Genomic DNA, 19,955 nt, shown 5'->3' with positions numbered 1-19,955 from the left:
TCATGAATACAATTTTGAAGAATGAATCTGTATTTATGTAGTACCTTTCACATCCTCAAGACATCCCAACGCTATTCACAGCCAAAGAAATGTTTTCTGCAATTTAGACATTGTTGTAATGTAGAAAAACATGGTAGCCAATTGGAACACTTTGGATTAAAATGATTTTTTAAAAATTGTGCCATGGCAACTTCTGCATATGCTTGAGGGATTAAATGCCTTATATGAAAAATGGCACACTCTTATCACCCCTCTGCCACTGCAGCACACTGAAGGTTACTTAAATCATGCTGAAGGCAGTTTTCCACTATGTAGCTGACTAGGAAAGTTGAATTTGCTGAAACAACTACTTGATGGTTCAGTGCCTGTTATGATTCAACTACAGAGAAATAAGTTGTTATTCAATGGGGTACATTTTTACAGTTAAGAAATTGATGTAATGTACACATATATTTTGTAGTGGCTTGTAAAACTCTACATGTTGCTTCTGAAGGGAGTCCCTGTGATCTATTGTTTATCCAACAAGGGCTCATGTTCACCCCTTTCCTGTTTGGGAAAGGGAGAAGGCATGAGTCGTGAGTTGGCTAAGAAAGATTAGGGAATTTCATTAAAAGGCATGACAATGGATGGGCAATGACAAATGTTTAAGGAACATTATTATTTAAGGAGCTTTGGGTAGGGATTGCAGCAGTTATACATTCCTTTCTCATGCAGAAACACAGCAACTAAAGCAGCCCAACCATGGTAGATTAGAGAGTGGCAAATATAACCCCACTATTTAAAAGGAGGAAACAGGGAATTACAGAGTCTAACGTTGCCCAACATCACTAACAAGGACAATGCCAGAGAGAGAATGTGATAATGGGACACTAAGAAAATATCAACGGGATTACACAAGGTCAGCATAGAGTTATGAAAGACAAAATCATGTTTGACAAACTGACTGTACTTTTTGAGGATATAACTAGCAGAATCGATAAGGGAAAAGGAGTGGAAATGGTGTAATTGGATTTTCAGAAAGCTTTTGATAAAGTCCCGCATAAGAGATTAGTGTGCAAAATTAAAACACAAGGGGTTAGAGGTAATATATTGGCTGACAGACAGAAAACAGTGGGAATAAAGGAGTCTTTTTTGAAGTGGCAGGCAGGGTTCCAGCAATGATCAGAACTTGAGCCCCAGCTATTCATAAAAGATATCAATAATTTTGATGAGGCAACCTGATGTAATATTTCCAAGTTTGCTGACGACACTAAATTTGGTGTGACTGTGAGTGATGGTGAGGCTTCAGGGTAATTTAGACACGTTGAATGAGTGGGCAAATATGTGGCAGATGCAGAATAATGTGGATAAATGTGAAGTTATCCACTTTGTATGGAGAAACATAATGGCAGAGTGTTGATGCAAAGTGTCCTGGGTGGCCTTGTATAGGTGCAGCAAGTGGTTAGGAAAGCAAAGGAGTGTTGGCATCATTGAAGAGGACATTGTGTATAGAAACAAGCTTGTCTTAATGCAGGTGTACAGGGCCTTCGTAAGATCACAAATGGAATATTGTGTGCAGTTTTGGTCACCTAAGAAAGGATTCTCCCTTTGGAGGGAATGCAGCGAAGGTTCACCATACTGATTCCTGGAATCACGGGATTGTTGTATAAGGAGAGATTGGGTTGATGAGTCCTGTATTAGAAGAACAAAAGGGATTGCGTTGAAACGTACAAAATTCTGGCAGGTAAGCCATATTTAGGACTGAGATGAAGAGAAAACTCTGAACCTGTGGAAATCTATATCAAGGAAGGCAGTGAAGTAATATATTTAAGAAGGGAAGTAGATAGATTTCTCAACTCTAAAAGTATCACTGAGTATGGGGAGAACACAGGAGTATGGCGTTGAGGATCATTCATGATTATATTGAATGGCAGAGTAGGCTTGAAGGGCGGAATGACACATTCCTGCTCGTATTTTCTGTGTTCCAAGTGCACATTCTAAGAAGAGCAGTGATTCTTTTACCTTCATGACCTGGCCGACCTTCCTTCCTCAACGAGCACACCAAAGACAGAATCACTGCACGTTCAGCTTATTCTGATTTTGGGGATTTTCGTATGTGCCATAGAATTGCTTAATGTACTTGCATAGCAAGTGCCTGCAGAGCAGTACAAGGTAAATGAAACTTCAGCCGTTTCTGGGAGATGTAATCAGGGGCTACCTTTATTTCTCCGTCCTATTCTCCCTCTTACACATTATTGGGGGAGGAGAAATTCATGTTTGGTATATTCTAAAGAGCATAACCTAATCTAATAGGAGACTATTTGAAGACTGAAATTTGTAAACTTACATTTTCTCTTGTATAAGAAAGAAAACAGATGGTCCCATAGGATATTTAAATTGCTTTCCTCAGACTAATGGGTGATCTTCCTTTTGCATGATACAGCAATCGTGAAAAAAATCATCTTATTAATTGAAGCCAGCGACACAATTAGACAATAGTATACCTTCCATGTTTTAGTTTGCAGCAGCACTGTGTATGAGCTGTCATGTTGTGCACAGGTCTTCATTAACCCTCTCTGACTTTCTCCACCTCTATTGATTTGGAATATTTGGACACCCTCCGCTAGTTAATTGATGAAAGGTTAACATCTGTCCCATAAACTGCCTTTTACACTAGAATATCAATCATTAATGTCAGTGAGGTTTTAATTATGTTTTCAGTGGTGTTTACTTTTTAAATGTGACTAGAAGTTCAAAATTTGTTTGTTTTCTGAAAACAAACAAAACTGTTCGTTTTCTGAAACTTATCTGAATGTTCCACCAGAGGTAACAGGATAACTCTGCTAATTTTCATGATTTAGCATTGCTAAACTCTGTTGCAACAATGGTAGAAGGAATATGAACTATTTATATTTTGTATAATCCCCAGGTTAGATCGTATTAAAGAAGGTAACACTGGAGAGTGAAGATGGACTTAAATACTTGTTAGCTTTTCTACTGCATATTGGCACATCACAGATCTCAATGAGTGCACTTGTGCACAGATACTTTGTAATTCAACACTAGGATTGGGAATTTTTCATCCAATTTTGTGGACGGCAGATATATTTCTTGGCAATGAGGGATACATTCAATGGAAACGCCGTTAACAATGGTGGGATCAGAAGATCCCACCGCTGGCCAATGGCAGGCTGCCTTTGCAAAACACATGGCGGGGAGCGTGGTTTATCCCTCCATGGGTCCATGGCGAATGTACCACTGTGTGAAGTATCTTTTTATGATAAATAATGCTACATACTGTACCTGAAGGTGACTAAACTACCTTCCTAAGAACTGAATGGCCAAACTAATTGCCATTTCAGTCAGTAAGGTAGAGAGTTTAATCAATAGCTATCCTTGTACCTCAATGAACATGATAAAATCTTCTATTTTAAATAGGATTTTTGGTACAAAATCATCTGTACAAATGAGAGGTTCATTATTAAACATGATGTTTAAGAAGAAACTTCACACTTATTTATTGGAATGTAATTTTTTTTAAGCTTTCAGTTTACAATGAGCCTTCCACAAACTCTAAGTACGTTATTGAACAACCTGGCTGGCTCCTACAGCGGATTTCAGGTGTGAGTCGAACAGTTCAACCGTATGCAGCTCAATGCAAGGTACTGTAAAGTCCTTTTGTGTTTACTTGCACTGAGTGCTGTTGAATTATTTGAGACAAAACATTTGTATAAATATTTGTTACAGCAAGATTCAAAATTATTCTGAATTTCTTTTGAAATTCCAAACGCCAAGAGTCTCCAAAATTGTTCTGTCTTTGTTTTGCAATCTAATATCAGAATATTATTTTGTTGTTAAAAAAACCTTTAAAAAAATCTTCAGTGAAGTAAATTTAAAAATCCATGGTGCACACAGTTTGGTATTGACAAATCAAGCTTTCACAATTCACAAAATCCTCATTACAGCAGCATTGGTGGTGGCTGAGCCAAGGGAGTAACCGTGGGAATGGGTGTAGGATGGAAAATGCCATTGAGTTGTTTAGGGAATAAACTGCTCCCATGAGAAAGATTAAGCTGCCATTAAAAAATATTTACCTGGTAGGTCCCTGAAGCAGGTACAGCTTTACTTAAATGATTATATTCTGAATACATGCTTTACGTGGATATAATATGATCATAAAACAATCTTGTACTTTCTGAAATGGAATTGTTATGAATGAATATAGTTTTGGATTCATATGATAGCTTCATTGGTTGCACTGAGTATCTGTTACTCAGTATTGAATCTGAAAGGATGAATGACCTGATAAAAGTGTGTTGTTTTTGCCTAATTTTGACTTGATGCTTAATGCATTTACTTCCAATCACGAACGATCAGTTTTTAAAAATGACTGGAGTTTGAGTTGTTGCATTAAGCTTATCTTGTACAGTATTTCACATTTTACTGATTTAATGGCTGGACAGAGGAATAATCTAAATATGAACAATCACTGAATTCATTCAGATTGTATATGGCTGAGTTTATCATTCCACTTGGCTGGAAAATGCAATGCTGCAAAGACAGTAATTATTTCCTTGGATTATGAATGATAAAAAAATTTTAAAGAGTTGAAATACATGAAGTAGAATTGAAATTTTCCACAAATAGTTGATGTAAATATGACCTACAGTGGTAAGAAATGTAAACTTAAGAGCTAGCTTGTTGAGTTTATGATCTTTGCCTAATCAAGGAGTTAATTTGATTTTCAAACTGCATAAACTACTACTAGATCAGTTAAATATTCATTATATATGAAGCAAATATGATTGCAGCACGTCCTCACTAAAAGTTACAGTTGTGTTACTAAAAACCATGAATTTATTAAATGACTTTGATTCCTGTGAGAGCCCATGTTTCACAGTGTTAAAGCCAGAGTTCCTTTTCCTTTGCTGCCCGCCTGCTCTTGCCTTTGCTGCCCACCCATTCTCACCTTTGCTGCCCACCTGTCCTCGCCTTTGCCGTGTGCCCAGACTGCCCACCCATCCCCCCTTTTCCTCTTTCTTGGGGTGCTATAGGAGTTGTGGTTGCTGCATTGCAGTCTTTAGGGCTGCAAGAAGTGGAGGAATGTTTGTCACTTCCCAATCTCCCCACCCTCTGGTTACTCACTGTTTTTCACCTGAGCAATGGCTGGAAAGTCCCTGCCCCTGCTTTACATGTCTGCTCCAGGTTCACAGGCCTCAGTCTCTCCTCGCAGCCTGGGCCTCTGGTGACATCCTTGGCGTTGCCATTGAAATTCAACTGGACTCGCCACATATACACAGTGGCTCCAAGTGTAGGTCAGAGGCTAGGATTACTGTGGCGGATAACTCACCTCCTGACTCCCCAAAGCCTGTCCACCATCTACAAGGCACAAGTTAGGAGTGTGATCGAATATTTCCCATTTACCTGGATGGGTGCAGCTCCACCAACACTCAAGAAGCTTTACACCATTCAGGACAAAGCAGCCTGCTTGATTGGCACCACATTTATATGTACAAACATTCAATCCCTCCACCACTGACACTCAGTAGCAGTAATGTGTACTATCTGCAGCAATTCACCAAAGATCCTTAGACAGCACCTTCAAAATCCATGACCACTTCCATCTAGAAGGACAAGGGCACCATATACATGGGAATATCACCATCCACAAGTTTTCCTCCAAGCCGTTCACCTTCCTAATTTGGAAATATATCGCCATTCCTTCACAGTTGCTGGGTCAAAATCCTGGAGTTCCCTCCAAACAGCATGTGGGTCAACTCTCAGCACGTGAACTGCAGCAATTCAAGAAGGCAGCTACCACCATCTTCTCAAGGGCAATAAATGCTGGCCAGCCAGTGACACCCCTACCCACAAATGAATTAAAAACAAGGCTCCAGCGTCAGAATATGGTGGGACAGGGCCAGAGTGCAGACATCATAAATTTGTAAATGATAAAGTAAATTGGAAATCAAGTTCCAAAGAGTAAAGAACATTAAAGTGAAATTACTTTAAGCGGGGTGACATGGTGAGGACTTGCTGTACTTTTGAAGACAGGAGTGGGATTTAAGGAAGTATTGGAGAGGAATGTAGATGAGACCAGTAGATATGCTGCTCCCAGCTTCTTACTCAAAGCCATAGTTAGCACTCATTCTTGAGAGAAATCTGAAATATGAGACGCAAACTGTTTCCAAATAAGAAGCGTGTGAAAGCCTTTAATATGGAATGATGCTATGCTACAGTCTCTGTTACCATTGCATTCAGGAAGTCAAATTAAATACAAATTACAGTTCTAAAGGGTGATGTGATGTGATCATGATGATTCCGAATATCAAAGCGTTGAATTTCCTATGTGTGTGCATTGTGGAAGTTAGACCCAAAAATGTGCCAATTCCTGTGCCCATTCTCCCAATCCCAAGACGTACAGCAATATCCTGCCAATCAAAATAGAATATGCCTGAACATAAAATTGGTTGTCAATAGAGTATATTGAAAGTGTCTTATTTGCACCACTTAAACAATCGTTAAAAAGTTTTGAATCTAAGCACTCGGGAGTCGGAGATTCAAGTAGAACTTTTCTTCCTGAAAAATAAGAGTCTAGATATAATACTGAAGAAGGCCATTAAAGTGGACAATATAAATATGTGAGGCAGTTTAGGGAGAAGATGTGAAGGTCAATAGATTAGTTTGATGTCTGATTTAGGATAATGCATGTTGGACCTAACGGTGTTTTCCTGTTCCTAAAACTTGAATTCATTTCTTACTGTAAAGATAGTTTGTATGAGTAAGTTATTGTGTTAGTAATCTATCCTTGGGTAATGAGATTTTCCACTATGTGCTTCAGATGTTTTTAAAGGTGCCTGCCATTTGTACTGGAGAGTGGTCCATTTTCAAATACAGCCAAATATTGATTTTTTTTGTTTAGCATTAAGCTCTCACTTCACATTGCTGAATTTGAATTACTAGATACTTCAGCTTTCCTGTTGAGAATGATATGCATTTGAATTAACATTTGTCTATATTTATAAATGATCCAATGTGCAATATGCCATTCATCTTTTTTAAGCCAGTGTTGCATCTCAGCATAATTTATTTGAAAGAGGTCTGTTTTTCTCATTGTGGAGAATGAATCACTTATTAAAATTGAATCTTCTCCTTTTACATTGTTTTACTGCCTTGTCTGTATGGTTTTTATTTGGGTTTAAGTGTATTTCTGCTCCTTATTTACATGGACTGCTGGAACTGTTGGTGTAGAAAATGGTAGCAATTGTTTAATGTTCCTCAAAGGCCTAACTGTCACTGCCACAAGATAAATTAAGCCTCCATGTCAGCTGAAGGTATGTTTCACTATCTCTTCACAAATTGCTTCAACCATGTCCAGCCCCTGTATTGTCATCACGCAACATTTTATGGCTGCCTGCCACCATAAAGTTGGATTCCGTTAGCAGCAATTAACACTCTAATTTTAACACATTAATATCAGTGAATGTTAATTAAGAAACGTTCTTCCTTTTTTTTCTTTTTTATCACTTGCCCTTGTAGTCATTTTCTTCCTTGATTTATTTTCATTCTTTATCTCGCTATTTGTGTTGAAAGTTTCTGGCAGCTCCTATATATCTTTTTTTTAAACTTTGTCCCATTTCTATTAAACAATTAATAGTTTTCTCCCTTTTTATGTATCAAACAAAGCCAGCTTCTATTGAGTCAGTATGATCCATGTCATCCTGACCACCATGTCCTAAGGCAGTGAAACAAACCTGAGCATTTTTGTTAGAGTGTCTACTGCGCAATTTTTATATTGATGTGGATCATTTGTGTCAAATAGATTAGCAACCTTGTTTTTTATTCTTTCATCAATAAAACCCCAATAACCTATTACTGGACTGTTTTTCGCCGCTTTCAACTCGCCAGCTGCCCCAGTAACCGTTAGAACCTAATTTTGATGAATGTAAAAAGTCACTTTTGGAGCTAAAGAGAAACAGGTTATTTAAAATTGGGTGTGTACCATAGACAGACCAATAAAATGTATGTAGTGTAATATTTACTTGCATAAACTTAAACAGGAAACAGAATATTGCATCTGCCCTAATGGTTATCACCTCAGACTCAAACAATAGGTTAATGAACATTTTATCACGGAAACACTTAGATGTTTTATATGAGTTGTATTCCAGTGCGTAGGTAGGTCCTGGATAGACAGACAAAATAAGGAAAGGGATGGAAGAAGTTAACAGCAGTAGAATGGCCTTTGGAACATTACACTATCTGGGGTGCCAAGAAACATAGGTAAAGACGTTCAGGAAACTGTTACATCAGTAACAACAACTTTAATTTCTATTCACTTAGCTTCATGAGCAATGTTAATCCAAGCAACAGAGGGAGATATCAGGATAAGAGACCAAAAGCTTGGTCAAAGAAGTAGGTTTAAAGGATCAACTTAAAAGGAGTAAGAATTGGAGGGGGTGACCAGTTTTGGGAATGGAATCAAACATTTACAAGTTAAGGTGCTGAAAGCATGGCAGCCAATGGTGGGGCATTTAAAATCAGGGACATTTAAGGTGCCAGAATGGGAGAAGTGTTGAGATCTTAGTGATAGGGCTAGAGGATATTACAGTCATAAGGATAACTGAGCCATGGAAAGATTTGAGAAAAGAACATTTCAAAATTATAAACTAAATTTGGTGAGAATTAGGGCATAGATCCACCAGTGCTTTAGATGAGTATAACTTGGGTGGGAAATAGAAGGCTGGCCAGGAGAGCATTGATATTTGGAGCTAACAAAAACATGGATGTGTGTTTCAGTTGTGGATGAGTTGAGGGCCAGAATTGGGCAATGTTGTAGTGGTGTAAGGACGCAGCCTAAGTCTTGGAGCAGATATAAGATTAGAAGCTCAAATGCAGTGCCAAAGATACTGGTGGATTCGTTCAGCCTCACAGTTGCTGGGAAGAGAGAATGGAATTGGTGGCTCTGGAGCAGAACTTGAGGCAAACAGAAAACAATGACTTTTTGTCTTCCCAGTATTACTTGGAGAAAATTTCAGTTAATCCAATACTGCATGCAGACAAGCAATCTGGCAAACCAGAGGCACTGAGTGATCGAGAGAAATGGTTACCTAGGAATGGAACTGGATGAGGGCAACTTTACCCAGCTGGATGATGAAGACAATGATGCAATCAAGCATGTTGTAGACTGAAGGCAGGTTGGGAAAGTTCCGTACAGGCAGATAGAATGTCACTTGTGATTTTGGTCAGAACCATTTCGATACTGTGGCAGAGGTGGAAACCCAATTGGGTAAAATTGTAGAAAAGACGGCACTGATTTGGGAGGTGTTTGGATGTTTGAGGATATTCGGAGAATACATAGATTCTGAAATAGAAACATTGTTGTGTCACAATGAAGAAAAAAGCCACAATATTTTTGGAAGCATTGCCACAGGCCATGTAAACTAACAATGTTGCTGTACTTGAAGAAGCCTTGTATGACAATAAGGTAAGATAGAAATCACATTCTGTGGTTAAGGAGACAGGTAGATTGCATTGTGTAGAAAATTGAATTTACAGAAACATTTTTTGTGAAGAATGGTCCATGAAAGTTCAGTAGAAATTTCCTTTATGAAACTAAGCTAGTTTAATGCACATTGATTATGGAAAAAAGGGCACTTTGCAACTGCCAGCAGTTTGTGATTGCTGTTATTTCTGTCTATATCTATCCTGTGTTTTGGCTTCGTTGCTGTTGCTGCAGTCTGCCCATTTGTCCTCAATGCAGTGTGCTTGCAGGTGAGGTAGGAATGCAACCGAGTCTTTGCTTCTCCTGGCATTGACGTAAAACCATTTGCTAAATTAAAACATAACCTCTGTTAACAGCAGCTCAGCTTTTCTTGTGTATACACAGGATTGATATTTTAAAAATGTCCATATATAGCTTTCGTCTTACAGCAGGACCTTACATGCTTATAAGTTACTCTTGTGCAATTAAAGAAGGACATTTAGCATGTTTGTGTTTAATTCTGCTACTTTAACTGAGACATTAAGCAGTTTGAAAGTCAATAGGTTATCACTGGATTTTAAAGTGTAAGATGAGAACAAGTTGCATGACCAAGCATTGGTCTGTTAATATTGGGAACGGCAGCACGGTGGCATAGTGGTTAGTACTGCTGCCTCATAACACGAGGGACCCGGGTTTGATTCCCAGCTTGGATCACTGTTTGTGTGGAGTTTGCACATTTTCCCCATGTCTGCATGGGTTTCCTCTGAGTGCTCCAGTTTCCTTCCACAGTCTGAAAGACGTGCTGGTTAGGTGCATTGACTCGAGCAGGCGCTGGAGTGTGGCGACTAGGGGAATTTCACAGTAACTTCATTGCAGTGTTAATATAAGCCTTACTTGTGACTAATGAATATTTTTTTTTCATTGATTCTGATAACTTAGATTTTATAGTCATGTTTCAAACATCCCAAACATCATCAAAATATTGAACACCAATGAAAAGCACCTAGACACTGGGGGTGGACAGTAGATAGCAAAGGTTTTAAAAGATCTGGCAGAAGGTTTGGATATGGTTAAAATGCTTGAAGGAAGCCAGAGAGAGGAAGTCAGAGGAAAGGTCAAGGAGTCCTTGTGATAAATGCCACCACACTACCATAATTGATTTGGCTGGGTGACAAAATGTCACACAGCAGAGAGACTTTGGTGAGGGCCCATTTCAGTCAAAGTCAAAAATAATATGTTCTAGGGATGTCGGTTAAGGAAAGAAATACCTGCTGTGGTTTTACATTGTTCCATGGGATCCTTAAAGTGCAGGTTCGGGGTCTTAATTTTTGTATCTGATCTATTGTATTCTGGAATGAAGTTTGAGCCTATAAACTTCTGACTCTGAGGTGAGGATTGGTACCAGCTGAGCTAACACTTCCTTACAGGACTTTGACTCTCAAGTACAGTCCTCAAACCTTGCCCAGAACATTGTTTTGCACTCAGATAGTTATTATACCAGAAATGTGATGACCAGATTTGATTTTTCAATTTGCTGATGATAGTTTTAATCAATCTATATCGATGAAAGATGTAAAAATGTCTGAATCAGCATAGTCTGTTTTGAAAATACAGGGAACCAAATGTTTCTTTGAACTGTACTGTTCACATATTAGTGGTTGTGTGTATCTTTCAATCAACATATTAGAACTGTGGTATGAGTCTTAAAATGCTGTAGTTCTGAAAGAATTTAAAATTGAAGGTTTGTGATTATTTATGATATCTGTAACATGCAATGAATGCATTGCTACAAGATTTGAACCAACTTTCTTTGAGAATAATTCCATTTTAATGTTTTAACATTTAGGCAAAGCTGTAACAGTTTGAGGCAATAGTAACTAATGGTGTGAGCATCACAATGCAGTGAGTCATAATGTGTTTCCTTTATTTACGTATTTTCAGTCTGTGCTTGCTTTGTGTTTTTTCAGTTGTTATTAAAGATGTTGGTTTGCAAAGCAATGTAGTAATGGATTCGCCCAAGCAGAGACTGATGTAATTATGTTTCTAGAGGATTCATAAACAATTATTCTACTTGTGTTTCAATGAGCAGTAAAATCCATGTCAAGTGAATTAAGAGTAATAGATACTGCTTGCAGAATGTTCAATCCTCCAAATCTCTCAAATGAGAAATTAAATTGTTACAGTAGCAGGTCTCTGAATTTTAAAAATCTATGAACAAACAAGACCTGGGTTTGCATTTTCAGTGTAGCTTTGACGGAGTGGGATTGTTAAACCATCAGGTTGGTGGCACACTAGCGATACAAACTGGGACAGAAAAAAGCTGCCTGAAAATGTTATGTGCTTCTCTCGGCCTGTGCATGATCACATTCTAAGAATGATTGCATAGGCCATGCCTCTTTTAAAAAAAAAACTTCAAAGTTCCTGCTACTGAACAGGCCAGGTGTGAAGATCTAACAGTCCTCACATCCAACTTTCAAACCGTGCAAATGGTGTGAAATACAATAGGGGGCATGTTTATCTCATTTTAAATGTGTTGTGCATGTGAAGCAGAGCAAGTCAGGTAAACAGTTGAATACATTTGTACAGAGTAAATACCTACAAACAGCAAACTAAATTAATTACCTGATTTTTTTTTTGTGTGAGTTGAGACATTGACTAAGGTACCAGCAAAATCTTGTGATTTTCTAATTGCTCTTTCAATTTGGGACTCCATTTTAATTTTTTAAAATTCATTTATACAATGTGGGTGTCCCTGTCTAGGCTAGCATTTATGGTCTAACCTCATTGCCACATTCTGAAGGGCAATGAGCTAGCTTCTTGAACTGCTCCTTTCCTGGAGGTATAGGTACACCCACAGTGCTCTTAGGGAGGGAATGTCTGCTTCTATTGATGGAGCACTCCTTCAATACCACACTTTAAGTGTCAGTGTAAATTCTGTATTAAAGTTATTTATTGACTGATTATGAGTACTGTTAATTTAACGCTGAGCAACTTGGCTTTATTTGACTTGGGTGACCTGTGTGATTAGGTTAATCTTGCTATCTGGGCAATACACTGATTTGAATTGTGGAATATTTGGAGGGTGAGTGATGTGATGAGAATTCTGGAACTGGGCCAGCAACAGTTTCCTTGCTGAGTAAGGGTCCAATTAAATTCTGTTTTTCTGCATGTGCTACAGGTGGGGGTGGGAGGTGGGGCAGTGAATTGGACCATCTTGCATTTATGTAGCACATTCCACTATCCTTTGGTGCATTTCACAGCTGATTCAGTTCTTTAGAAATATGGTCATTGTACTGTAAGGAAACATTGCAGCCAATTACCATGCATCAAAGTCTCACAAACAGCCATGTTAAATTATCAGTTTTTTTATGGTATTGGTTGAAGTATAATGTTAGTGTATCAAGAGAACGCTCCTGCTCCTTTTTTTAAAAAAGGTGCCATATAATCTCTTGCGTTCATTTGAGATGGAAAATGGGGCCTTAGCTTAATGTCCCATCTGAAAGAGGGCATCTCTTAAAGTGCATCAATCCCTCAGCATAACACTGAAGTGCTGTCCACATGATGATACCAATCCATATGCTACTTAGCATTGGCTTCATTTTGAAGACTTAAGTACAATAGCCTGTTAAACCTCTCTGCTGTAAACCTCTTTAGTGTTTTCAAATAATTTAGAATTCCTCTTTTTCTTCTTTACACAATATATCAAGTTCCATTAAATTTCACCTGGCATCTATTTGCCCAATATAACCTGTCGATGGCTACTGTATGTAACTTACAGTCATCCTCATAATTCGAATGCTCCCTACTCTTGTTTCATCTTGATATTAAGCCCACTATGCCTAAATCAAGGTTATTTGTGTATTCTTTGGCGAAGAGTATTGGTCCCAATGCTGACATCATTGTATTCCAGTCCAAAGAAACCTCTCAAACTTTTCCTTTTGCTGTTCCTTACCTCACTTCCTACCTGTGCTGCCTCATTCCTTCAACATTGTGTACCTCTGTTTTACCAACAAGCTTCCTATATGGCAACCAGTCTAATGTCTTTTGAAAAACTATATGCTCAAAAGTAACTGCTTTTCCTTTCAGTTTATCTGTTACTTCCTTGATTTGCCAGTCTTCTACAAATCCAAGATGAAAGCAAATTACTGCAGATGCTGGAATCTGAAACTATAAAACAAAATGCTGATCTCAACTGGTCTGACAACATTTGTGGAGAGAAAATAGAACTAACGTATCGAATTTGGATGCCTCTTTGTCAGAGCTTTTTTTACCTTTTTCTGGCAAAGGATCATCCAGGCATGAAACGTTGGCTCTGTTCTCTCTTCACAGATGCTGTCAGACCTGTGAGAGTTTCCAGCATTTTCTGTTTTTGTTTTACAAATCTATGTTGAAAGCTGTCTGTTAACCCATACTTTTCTAAGTGAGTATTCATTTTATTCAGTTTTTAGTCCTCTAGAAACTAGGTCTATGGCCACCTGCTTTAACTACTTTTTGAACATAATTTTTTTTAAACAATTCTTCAAGCCACTGCCAATATCCAAAGATATTTGAAACATTGTGGTCAGAGCCTCTGCTTTTTCATCTTCCAGTTTCTTTTTTTTTCATTCATGGGACTCAGATGTCGCTGGCTGGCTGGCTTATATTGTAAAAAGTCTGACAACACCAGGTTTTAGTCCAACCTATTTATTTGATAATATACTCGCAAGCTTTCGGGGTTAGCCCCTTCGTGAGGTGAATGGAGAGTTCTGGCCTCAGACCGAGCATATAAAGCACAGACAGTTTAGAGATTACTGATTAGAATGCGAATCCTTACACCTAACCTGCTGTTCAAGACCTGAAGTGGCTGATAATGTGAGTGGAAGGAGCACTGATCACAGTTTAAAGAGATGTGTATTGTCTCCAGACAGTACAGTAAGTTCCACACACATGAGGACGGTCTCAACAGGGATCTTGGGTTCATGTCGCACTATCTGTAACCCCCGTGACTTGCCTGGGTTTGCAAAACCTCACTTACTGTACTGTCTGGAGACAATACACATCTCTTTAAACTGTGATCAGTGCTCCTTCCACTCACATTATCAGCCACTTCAGGTCTTGAACAGCAGGTTAGGTGTAAGGATTCGCATTCTAATCAGTAATCTCTAAACTGTCTGTGCTTTATATGCTCGGTCTGAGGCCAGAACTCTCCATTCACCTGACGAAGGGGCTAACCCCGAAAGCTTGCGAGTATATTATCAAATAAATCGGTTGGACTAAAACCTGGTGTTGTCAGACTTTTTACTGTGTTTACGCCAGTCCAACGCCGGCATATCCACATCATGGCTTATATTGCCCATCCATAAGTGAATTCTGAGATGCAGGTTATCAAGGCCCAGAAATTTTCCCATTTGAGTTCCACCAGCTTTAAGCACTACTTCCCATTAATAATTATCCTATTGGATTACGCCATATTCTCAGTACCACATATAAGTTCTCATTTCGTACTTTTGCCTTTCCTTCATCTGGAAAATTGAGTTTCTTTCTCATCTCTAGTTCTATTAATCAGCTTTACTCCTTGCGTATTTATAAAATCTGTTTTCTGACCTCTAAAATTTATATACTCTGTCTTGGCTCTAAAATTTTTGGTAAGTTGCGTTTTATTTTCTCTGTCCACCTAAGAAATTCCACCTTCCGTTGCATCTCCTCTCAGTCGACAAACATTTTCCATTTTTACTTCACAGCATTACGTTCAGTTTTATTTCTGCATCTATGGTTGCTGTTTTTTCTGATGCAGTTAAAGTTACCTTGACAGAATTTCATCTTCTTTTTTCTAGGGTGCATATAATACTGTTAAAAATTCTGCAGAAAATACTATTGCATTTGGGAAAGGTAAGTGTGGTTATGTTTATTTTAGTATTTCTTCCAGAGCTTAGGACACTGAACCAATAATGGAGCAGGTCCACTGTCGTCTTGACTGAAATATAAACAAAAAATGTCGGATAAACTTAGCAGGCCTGGCAGCAGAAATAGAGTTAACGTTTCAGATCTAAAACTGCTGCCAGACTGACTGAGTTTATCCAGCATTTTCTGGTTTTGTTTCAGATATTCCAGCATCTGAAGTATTTTGTTTTTATTGCCCTGACTGAGGCTGACTGACACAGCGGTGAGCAAACCTGGGACATTCTGGTTCACCTGTCTCAGCTGCAAGTTATACAGAACTTGTATTCTTTATTAAATGCTGATCAGTAGATTCTGTTTGTTATTAGGATTCAAGCTGGTGGTGAAACCAAAGCCAAGCCACAGAGCTTTTCTTTATTGAGAGAGTTTATTGACTAATCAGTCGCATAGTTTTCCTCACACACAATCCAGTGTTCCTAAACTTCATTTATATGCTTTTTTTTAATCAAATGACTCAGTATTAACTAATTGAATTAATTAATTGGAATTCCCTTAAAGGGACACTGTTATAAAAAAACAAAACTTTCAAAATAATATCCTTTATACTCTTTTTAATAGAACAAAAATCAAATTAAACAGAAATGAGGAGGAGTGACAGTCCCTGATTGAGCACTGTAACTAAATCAAAATATCAACTAACTACTAACTAAACGTATCATATTGGCAGGGAGTGATGATGCACCGAGAGGCCCACTAGTTGCAAATGCCTGAAGCATACTGGCAGACTGCGTGCCCTCTTTTTAGGGCCATCTGGCCACAAACATACCCACAGTAGAAGGCTAGACAGTCAGGTCAGATGACCCCTCCCCCATTCATATGCTCAAAGATAATTAATAGTGAACACCTGTTTCTCTAGTCATAACAATGTAATTGACGACACCATTTGCAAATCGTATGAATATTAGATCTTTGGTTAACGTGAGTTTACATTGTTATGAGCTACTATGTACTACAATTTGTGATGATAGAGCAATTGAGATATACGTTTAAGTGGAATGTTTAAAAATTCAGCTTTATTCTACAGGTGGTTGGTATGTTTGGTGGGAATGCAACTTATACTGGGAGAGCAGGATAATTATTCATTTCAGCTAGGAATTTGTTATTTTGATAGAGCTAATGGACTTTTGCTTACACAAAAGATTCTTTCGGGAAGTTGATTGATAGGGTCATGTAATGTTTTGGTTAATGAGCAGAACTGGATCTGTAGCAGGGTAAAGAAACTTCTGCAGTTTAGAGTTGAAGTTCTAGCTGGGAATTGTTTGAAGGTAGAGGTTTCTGCAAGCTGCTCTGAAACTCATTTTTTCTTTGAAAGGTTAAAGCTGTCTACATTCTCTATAGCAAGTATATTTATGGTTGCTGACTAAAAGTGGCATTTTAAGTCTGTAAGAGGAATACAGCTTATTTGGAACTGAAATAATAAGTTAGAAATTAAAGTTGCTTCCTTTTCATTTTCAAATATTGTTCAATGTAGGGTCATCCCAACTCAACATTGACTCTAATCTCTCTCCACAAATGCTGTCAGACCTGAGTTTTTCCAGCATTTTCTATTTTTGTTTCAGATTCCAGCATCCGCAGTATTTTATATTATATTGTTCAACTATTAATGGTTAAGCTGCTTCATTTGTTACATTTGAACAGTTATTAAATAAAGTTTGTTTAACTATAAAAAATTCCTAATTTGTCAGTGGAATTATTCCTGCAGGGAAGCATCCTATCCTCTCACTTACGCCAAAATAGAAAAAATGTTGGAGTCTGGTCTGGTATTCTAATGCAACTTGGGGTTCTGGTCCAATAACAAATTGAATATAGGAAAGGAAAAGTTCTAGAACAAATTGATTTCTAAAGATGGCACTGCTTTGGGACTAAAACTTGACCACATAAACAGCAGAACTCAATAGGGAAATTTCTTATCTACAGTACTTCTTCAACTGTTGAAAGCTGAAAAATTATGTTTTAAAGCAAAAATAAACCTGTGTGAGAACTAGGATCTATTGCCTAAGACACACACATTGAAAAGATATGATCTAAAGCTCAAATTAAGGTGCAGTGAACAAGTGGCATCAGGCTAGGGCTTTAAACTCCTGAAGGCCGATGGGGCGACTGAAGGAGGTGAAGAATACTGCAGCTTTATTTTTAAGGAAGGAATCAGTTGAGAATCACACAGTAGGGGTATCAGACTTTTTGGAGGGACTGACAGGTAAGGGAGCTGGTGTAACTCTCATATTCAAGGATGACATCAGGGTGGTAGTGAGAGATGATATAGGTTCTATGGAATAAAGGTTGAATCCATTTGGTTGGAAATTAGAATTAGTAAGGAGAAAAAGTCAGTAAGTGTAGTTTATAGGCCACCAAATAATAACATCAAGGTGAGGCAAGAAATAACTGATGCATGTAAAAATGGTACAGCAATTATCATGAGGATTTTAATCTACATTTCAATTGACCAAACCAGGTCGATCAAGGCAGCATTGAGAAGTTCATAAAATGTATCCGTGATAGCTTCCTTGAACAGTATGTAATGGAACCTATGAGGGAACAAGCTATCCTATGTCTGGACCTGTATAAAGAGACAGGAATAATTAACAATCTTGCAGTTAGGGATCCTCTTGGAAAAAGCAATTACAGTATGGTTGAATTTAAAGTATAGATGGAGCGTGAGAAGCTTATTTGGAATTGAATGCTTGGTGGCTGGTTTTAAGTCGGTCTGCCTTGTTGTCCAACGAGGGGCATATACGCGTTGGGTCGTACTAGGGCTGCTCTTGGATGTTCGAGAGTAGCCTAGTGCTTCATGTCGTTAGTGTGTGCTTAAAGTGGACCAGATGTTGGGCAACACGACAGCTCAGTGACTAACACTATTTGCTGTGCAGACACATGGATTTGGGCCAGTGTCTGTGGGAGTTTGTGTATTCTATCCGTTCTTGCGTGGGTTTTCTCCGGGTGCTCCAGTTTTCTCCCACACCCCAAAGATGTGCTATTAAGCTGATTAGAGGTAATAAATTGTCCCTAAATTAGTTTCCCTCAATGTGGAATGCCATAATCATAGATAAGGATCATGGGTGGAGGGGGGACTGGTAATGTTAAAATGGCGGCGCGGGCTCGTTGGGCTGAAGGGCCTGTTTCCCGGGCTGTTTTTGTTCTTTGTTCTATTGTTCTTTGAATAAATAAAAATCCAATACCAGTGTCTTGTGCTTAAACAAAGGAGAGGACAATGGGATGAGGGAGGAGTTCGCTAAGGTAGACCGGGAGCAAAGTGTTGGGACAATTGAGGAATAGTGAAGGACTTTCAAAGCAATTTTTCACAGTGCTTAGCAAAAGTATATACCACTGATAAGGAAGGATTGTAGAAAAAGAGATAATCAGCCATGGATATGTAAGGAAATAAAGGAGGGTATCAAATTTAAAGAAAATGTGCACAAAGTGGCAAAGATTAGTGGGAAATCAGAGAATTTTGAAATCTTTAAAGGTCAACAGAAAGCCACACAAAAAGCTATAAAGAAAAGTAAGATGGATTATGAGAATAAACTAGCTCAGAATATAAAAACAGATAGCAAAAGTTTCTACAAATATATAAAATGAAAAAGAGTGGCTAAAGTAAACATTGGTCCCTTAGAGGATGAAAAGGGAGATGTAATAACTGGAAATGAGAAAATGGCTGAGACATTGAACAGATATTTTTTGACAGTCTTCATAGTGGAAGACACAAGTAACATGCCAAAGATTGATGACAGGAAGCCTACGACAGGTGAGGACCTAGAAACTATCGTTGTCACAAAAGAGGTAGTGTTGGGCAAGCTCCCGGTCCTGATGGAATACATCCCAGGGTACTGAAGAGATGGTGAGGAAATAGCAAATGCACTAGTGGTAATTTACCAAAATTCGCTGGACTCTGAGATGGTTTCTGCAGATTAGAAAACAGCAAATGTGACGCCGCTGTTTAAAAAAGGAGGTAGACAAAAGGCAGGCAACTATAGGCCGGTTAGCTTAACTTCTGTAGTAGGGAAAATGCTTGAATCTATCATCAAGGAAGAAATAGTGAGACATTTGGATATAAATTGTCCCATTGGTAAGACGCAACATGGGTTCATGAAGGGCAGGTCATGTTTGACTAATTTGGTGGAATTCTTTTGAGAACATTACATATGCAGTGGACAACGGGGAACTTGTGGATGTGGTGTACCTGGATTTCCAGAAGGCATTTGACAAGGTGCAGCACCAAAGATTGCTGCATAAGATAAAGGTGCATGGTATTACGGGTAACGTATTAGCATGGATAGAGGATTGGTTAACTAACAGAAAGCAAACGGGGGGGGGGTAAATGGGTGTTTTCCTGTTTGGTGGTTAAGTGACTAGTGGTGTGCCTCAGGGATCAGTGTTGAGACCACAATTGTTTATGATTTATATAGATGATTTGGAGTTGGGAGCCAAGTGTAGTGTGTCAAAATTCGCAGGTGCTTCTAAGATGAGTGGCAGAGAAAAGTGTTCAGAGACGCTGAAAGTCTGCAAAGCAATATAGATAGTCTAAGTGAGTGGGCGAGGGTCTGGCAGATGAAGTACA

At 38.5% G+C, this 19,955-nt stretch overlaps 1 protein-coding gene across 1 annotated transcript in view; it reads left to right on the top strand.

The window, feature by feature from the left end:
* Positions 1-19,955, top strand: part of LOC145342639 (MICOS complex subunit MIC27-like) — a 77,010-nt gene that overhangs the window by 26,156 nt on the left and 30,899 nt on the right. Inside the window, exons 3-4 of the mRNA XM_080188185.1 lie at positions 3,522-3,641; positions 15,277-15,331. Coding sequence (XP_080044311.1) covers positions 3,522-3,641; positions 15,277-15,331 — 175 coding nt within the window. The remainder of the gene's footprint in view (positions 1-3,521; positions 3,642-15,276; positions 15,332-19,955) is intronic.

The sequence above is a fragment of the Carcharhinus amblyrhynchos genome, chromosome 4, assembly GCF_965287045.1.
Source record: "Carcharhinus amblyrhynchos chromosome 4, sCarAmb.v2.hapA, whole genome shotgun sequence".
Lineage (NCBI taxonomy): Eukaryota > Metazoa > Chordata > Chondrichthyes > Carcharhiniformes > Carcharhinidae > Carcharhinus > Carcharhinus amblyrhynchos.
This window is presented reverse-complemented; position numbering and strand designations above follow the sequence as displayed.